The 6,145-nt window shown below is 48.0% G+C and overlaps 1 protein-coding gene across 1 annotated transcript; it reads right to left on the reverse strand.

Annotated features, from left to right (window-relative positions):
- Positions 1-236: 236 nt before the first annotated feature.
- On the reverse strand, positions 237-6,086 carry CNIH1 (cornichon family member 1). The gene is made up of 5 exons (XM_027457757.3): positions 5,895-6,086; positions 5,743-5,811; positions 2,670-2,782; positions 1,592-1,735; positions 237-1,058 (listed from the first exon to the last, which is right to left on the reverse strand). Exons 1-5 carry the CDS (start codon positions 5,973-5,975, stop codon positions 1,031-1,033), a joined length of 435 nt encoding a protein of 144 aa, XP_027313558.1. The 5' UTR covers positions 5,976-6,086; the 3' UTR covers positions 237-1,030.
- Between the last annotated feature and the right edge of the window lie 59 nt (positions 6,087-6,145).

The following is a 6,145-nucleotide window of genomic DNA, read 5'->3' on the forward strand; positions in this document are numbered from 1 at the left end:
CAGTCCTACCAGTTTACTTGAAACATCCTCCCCACTGTTTATCTGCAGACCCACAAAAACAAACAAACAAAAAAAACAAAAAAACAAACAGGAAATCAGAGCTTCCTTTTTCCAGACGTAACTCAATTCTGTGTTCTATTTCTAAAAGGTAATGCAATTATTCATCATAAAACAGATGACTACACCAAGGATCTGTTCAATTTACAAACAAAACAAGGCACCAAAACAAGTAAAAATAAGTATTTCTGAATTTGAGACTTTTTTTTATTTATTGCACTAAGGAACAGCAGGGCAGTTTCACAATCTCACTTTCTCCTTTGAAAAGGACTGCAGTATCTCTTAAACCCAAGTGTATTTTCACCACTGAACATAATAAATGTAGGTTTGTCCATTTGTTAATAAATTTGTTCTTAGTGTCTCTGCACAGACTTTAATTAAAAAAAAAAACTAAATTCATTCCTTTGTGGACAATTCAACATTTCCTATCACAACAACAAACGCCTGTGATTAAAGCAAGGCTAGTGTTCGGTGAAAATACAGAAGTCTCTGAACCATGCATATACAGGGAAAGATTAACCAGATAGGGGAAAAAAAAAGAGAAAAGAAAGAAAAACAGAACTACTGCTTCTGCAATTGTGCCCAGGAATTCAGCTCCTGAGACCGCCATCCCCTACAGGTAACATCGCGAGTCCACGAAGCCCAGCCCAAAGAACCCCGCACAGTGACAAACGCCCGCTCGAAGGCTGTTCCTTATGGAGTGCAAAGTCAGAACTTTTCAAAACCCAGTAATCCTTATACTAATGTACATGTAATTCTTTAATTTCAGTGTCCCAGTAAAATATAAGAAAACAGTCTTTCCACAAGTATAAAATGTGGAAATAGTTTAAAAATAGGGGAGCCATTGTTTTCTAATGCAAATGCAATCATCGGATTCCGTATTTAATCTTGGTGAGACGGCCTCATTGTAAATAATCCATGTTTCATGGCTTTTGCATGCACTTAAATGGAACAAAGCTTGCTGAATGTCTTCTTAAGAGCTCACCAGAACATAAATCATGCTGGAAAGAAAATAAGATAAAACCATTCAGATGCATGATTTTGAAAAAACATTTAATTACACAGTCTTAAGTATTCTCCCAAGGAACAAATCTGTGTGAGCTATGTGGGTTGTGACCGAACATTTTAATTCCACACAAAGTCACAACCATGTGAGGGGCATTGGAAAGGGAGACACAAACAGGGAACAGCCAGATGTGCCCGGACCAAGGGATGCTGTAACGGGGAGTCCTGTAAAAACTCCGTTACTACAGGCTGTGCTAGAAGCTGGTTCTGGCTTTTGGCTTGAAAGAAGTGGGAGAAAGTACAAGGAGGTGGCACTAGGTTTTGTGGCTCCCACCCCTTTTTACTCAAAATGACTCTTCTATCTTTAACTTCGACAAATATCACAGTATTCTTTCTCTTTTTTTTGTTTTTTTTTTTCAGGAAAATTGGTATTATATATTTTCCCACGTACAAAATGTCTCTTGTGCACTCAGCCCAACCACAAAACTACAGACTAACAATGAGATGGAGGATAGAGGAAAAAACTTACCCATATAAGTAGTAAAAAAAAGATAGAAGGTAGAATGCTAATTTGCACCATCCCTCTTTCTGGCAATAGGCTAAGATGTCTGCATTCATGATGGTCGTAGGGTCGTACAGACCGGGGCCGCTCATCACGGGCCTGCTCATGTACCTGGAAGCGACACACAATCAGTTTGTTAATTAGTTCGCTCCCAGTGATGGGAGACGTGGGCTCCTGCCTCCCACTCACTGCCTGACCACAGAACTGGACCAGGAATCCCCCCCTCGCAGCCCAGCCAGGTCCATCAGCTCCACGCAGGAGGCTGCCAGCTGCAAAAGCAGCTTTGGGAGCCCCAAAACAAGCAGGGCCGTCAGAGAGCTTTTACAGATGGCGCTGCGAGAGCTCACCTCGGCTGTAAACCCAGCTGAAGTCTGGTACACCGCAAGGAAATGGCACCACTTTACAAATTTGGGATGGGATTCCTTCGCAAAGGGTTTAGAGGTGGAGAAGAGACCGCGGTGTAACCCCGTGCAGCCTACAGCCTCTACTCGTTATAAAAGGCATGCTGGGGCCACGCTGAGAGACTACGCGCACAGGTCAGTGTAAAATGACCCTACAGATGTCACGAAAAGCAGGCTCCCTGCACAGCCAGCACTCCGACCCCTCCAGCTCCTGGTGCCAGGACCAGCACAGGGAAGCCAGGCAGGGAAAACTCTTCCACTGGGCTGTGTTTTGAGCGGATCCGCTCCCTCCGGCAGCTCCCTGCGCAGCTGCACAGCAGAGGGAAAGGCGGTGCTCGCGTCTCACTGGTAGGAAGAAGGCAGGGTTGCCACTCCTACTGCTCGTCCACACCCCGACGTGTCGGCCACCATTAATGTGCACGGCACGGCTCTTGCACAGCACAAGAGAATAATAATAATTAAAAAAAAAAAGTGATAAAGCAAAGCGATGGTTCTTATGTTATAGCCACGACGTAAACTTTCTCGCTAGCGTATCAAAAAGCATCTTCATTTGCCAAAGACACAGAACACTCAACAGGAAGCACTGCGACAGGAGAATGGGGTACAACTGCCATGAGGACAGATACCAGACTCATCAATATTACCTCCAAATATGATAAGCCAACAAAGGCATATTGAGACCCAGTGTGAGCCACTCTGCTGCACAGAGAAACATAACACAGAAGAATGCATGGATGAGGTACTCTGGAAGTACAAGCTGGAAAAGAAAAAGATGAGTTAGACATTTTGATTACTCAAAGCAAAACGTGTGCTGTTTAATCTATTTTGGAGGTAAGCTATTGCTTAAGAAGTATCACTTAAACGCTAACAAGCTCAAGACTGCAGACGGTGAAAAGAGCAACTAGCAGCATGTGCCTTGCTGTTTCCACCTGGTAATCATAAACCGAGAAGGAAATTTTACCGAATGAAATGCTCAGATAAAGAAATCTTTATTGCTTCTGTTCACTTAAGGGCACTGTTCACAGATTCCTCGCTTTATAAGTGACCTTCATAACACGAGAGATCGTTGAGATATTTCTTCTCATGCAACAGAGAAATATCACCAGGAAACATGCTCCACACAACGGTCGATTGGCAAAAAGATCTTTTGGGCTTTCCTACTTTGCAGTTTTGATTTGATACTTGCACACAGGTGACTGTGCGGATCGGAACTACTGCCAAGACGTGGTGCCCTGGGCAGGGCTGCACCGCACCGGGCCGGCAGCACGGCTGCTGAGCACATCGGTGGGCACGGGCACTGCGCTGCCTGCAGCACGGGAGGAACAGCCCCAGCTAAAGGGCGCAGGAGCCAGCTTCGCTCTCCTCCACACGGACCTACTGTGCATGCTTGGTAGCATCATGCTGTCCAGCAGAAGGCTGCAGCGCTGGTTATCGATTCCTGGCAGGTCACAGAAAGCATGAAATGCTGGCTGGGATTAGTGTTAGTAACAGGGCTCGCATGGAGAGAGCCGTAGATTAAATGCATGCAGAGAGCCAACAAAACCTCACACCCACGACAAGACTGAAACTTTCTAAAACAAATCACCCCAAAGTGGTGTCATTTACTCTTTCATTAGACGATTCCGAAGGAAGCAGATGAAGCTTTTGACCTCTCACCTCAGGATTGCTACACCATCTCCTCGTGGAAAACTGCATTTCTACCTCAGAGCTTTAAACTCTGGGTAGTACGACTACTCCATAGGGTGGCTGCATCGTCGTATCCGTGTTTTGCATTTTTTTCATTCTCTCTAGCCAGACGCTTCTTTTAAAGCCCCAAAATAGATTCCTAGAAACCTAAAACCCACCCCCAAACAGACATTCTCACCACCCACTCTGCTACTACATTCTGCTTCTGGAAGCAAGAAGTATCAAAGCAAACTTGCATCAACATCAACACCAATACGCTGTCATAAAGGAAAGGTTTCAGGTAAATATTTTGTCCAAATCCTTCTTGGTATACTTACCATTCACAACTTGGCATTTTTTTATAGCAGCACAACAACAAGAGCCCTACCCAAAACAACGCATTTGGCAGCCTGCTGGGACAGATTTACCAGGTCTGACACCTGCAGTTTATTTCACTACACATCTCAAAACATCTTTGTCTTTATCTTGGTTGTTGTAGCCGACTCCCACAGCAGAATTCCTGTCTTGCAAGCCTGCCACATTTCAGCCTCCCTGCCTGTCCCAAAGAAACTCTGACTTAATCGTATTTGAGCGTGATTTTTATCACCAGGTGAGGGAGGAAGGCTGAGAAGAGCCACTACTGTAGCAGGAGCAGGGAAGAGACAACATCGAGAGCACACTAAGCAGCTGCTATTTCGAGCTAATCTTTCTCTGAGGCACCAATTCCTACCGGGATTTTTGATTCTTTTCCCAGAAAAGCACCTCGGTGTGTTCATCCAGCGACCCTTTACCAGGTGCCTGCAGGAGCCTGGATCTTAGCTCCACTTCCAGCAGCTGACCTAGTGCCAGGGGAGCAGCCAGCACCTGTTTATCCATGGCTTTCAGCTCACCCAGCTGTCGTATCAATGAACTCCGCATGCAGGTGGGTTAGCGGAAGGTTAATACTTGCTGTAAACATGCGCGTTAGAGTACTCGGAAGTCTGTGACAAGATCATGATGCATAAATGCCATGAGGATTTGCCTTCCCCCACGCCGTAGCAGAAATGACTGTAGAACAGACCAAGCAAGGGAAACTGTTAGATGCTCAGCTCGGCAGGCATCGGCCCTCTCTGCGATGCCATCGCCTCCTCGCCCCCTCTCGCTGTTGATTTGTGCCTAACCAACCTCCCCCGCTATTTTAAATTCATTTTCCATTCGCATGATTTCCTTCGCTCTAAAGCACGAGGAGGAAGTCCAGGCCATGCTGCCCGGGCACACTGATTCAGTCTGGGCACGCCAAGCCAAAACCAAAATCAGGAGAAATGGGCAAAAAAAATAAATCTATGTTATCAAATTGTGTGCTCTTTAACAAGCTCCCCTTTTATTATCGGCCTGGTACAGATGCAAGCAAATAGTTTGCCTCAAATGCTTTTCACAAACCCAGGAGCATCAGAGTTGCATCCAAGAGAGGACACCGAGACATCCCTGAGGCTGGAACATAAAACAAAGACGTGAAGGCAAGGCCTGGCACCTTGTGCCGGCCAAAATCCTCAAGCAAGAGCAGAATTTACAAAGCCAGTGCTTAAAAATGACCGGCCTCCTGTCTTCCCAGGCTTTAATAAATGGTGCTGGGGAAGCGCCCTTTGTCTCTGTCCGAAGCTGACCCGCAGGATGCGCGTACCGGGCATGTAACAGTTTTCCCCGCTTCCCCGCAAGCCAAATCGTTTTCGCACAAGGTATGGAAGGGGATTCATGGAGCTGCCGGAACCCGGCGGACAAGGCAGAAGCGGATGGGCAGGCAAGAGAAACGAGACGCCTGAGGGGTGTTAACAACCATCCTAACAACATGGAAGCGGCCCCAAAAACATCGAACCGAGCAGCGGTACACACCTTTAACGCAATTTTGACTCTTTTAATCTTTTTGACCTTTTCAACTGTCTTTTGTGCCGAAAAGGGTGGAAAGCAGATTGAAAGAGCGTTAGTAGGAGGGCGGGGAGGGGTGGGGGGGAAACCACCAGCAGGCAGAAAATTCGGTACGAGCCGAGGGGGCCGCGCGATCCCCGCGCTACTTACGGGGTTGAGCGTGTTGCACTGGTCGATGGGGTTCTTGTAGTCCGTCTTCAGCTCGTCAAACGCGATGATCTGCAAGGAGAGAAGGGACACGGCGGTCAGAGGGGGTTCAGCGGGGCCAGCGGGGCCGGGCGCAGGGCTGTGAGCGCACTCACGTGCCAGATGGCGAAGAAGATGAGCGCGGCGGTGAGCAGCAGCGCCAGCATGTAGCAGAACGCCGCGAACGTGAAGGCCATGGCGGGGCCGGGACGGGCCGCGCCGCGCCGCGACTGGGGCCGGGCGCCAGCGCTCGCCGCCGGGAGGGAGCCCGCGGAGCACGCAGCGACCCCTGCTGGGGGCCGCCGGCAGCGCACAGGGAGGGGAGGGGAGGGGAAAGGAGGGGAGGGAGGGGACCTGGGGGTGGGTT

The sequence above is a fragment of the Anas platyrhynchos genome, chromosome 5 (genome assembly GCF_047663525.1).
Source record: "Anas platyrhynchos isolate ZD024472 breed Pekin duck chromosome 5, IASCAAS_PekinDuck_T2T, whole genome shotgun sequence".
Lineage (NCBI taxonomy): Eukaryota > Metazoa > Chordata > Aves > Anseriformes > Anatidae > Anas > Anas platyrhynchos.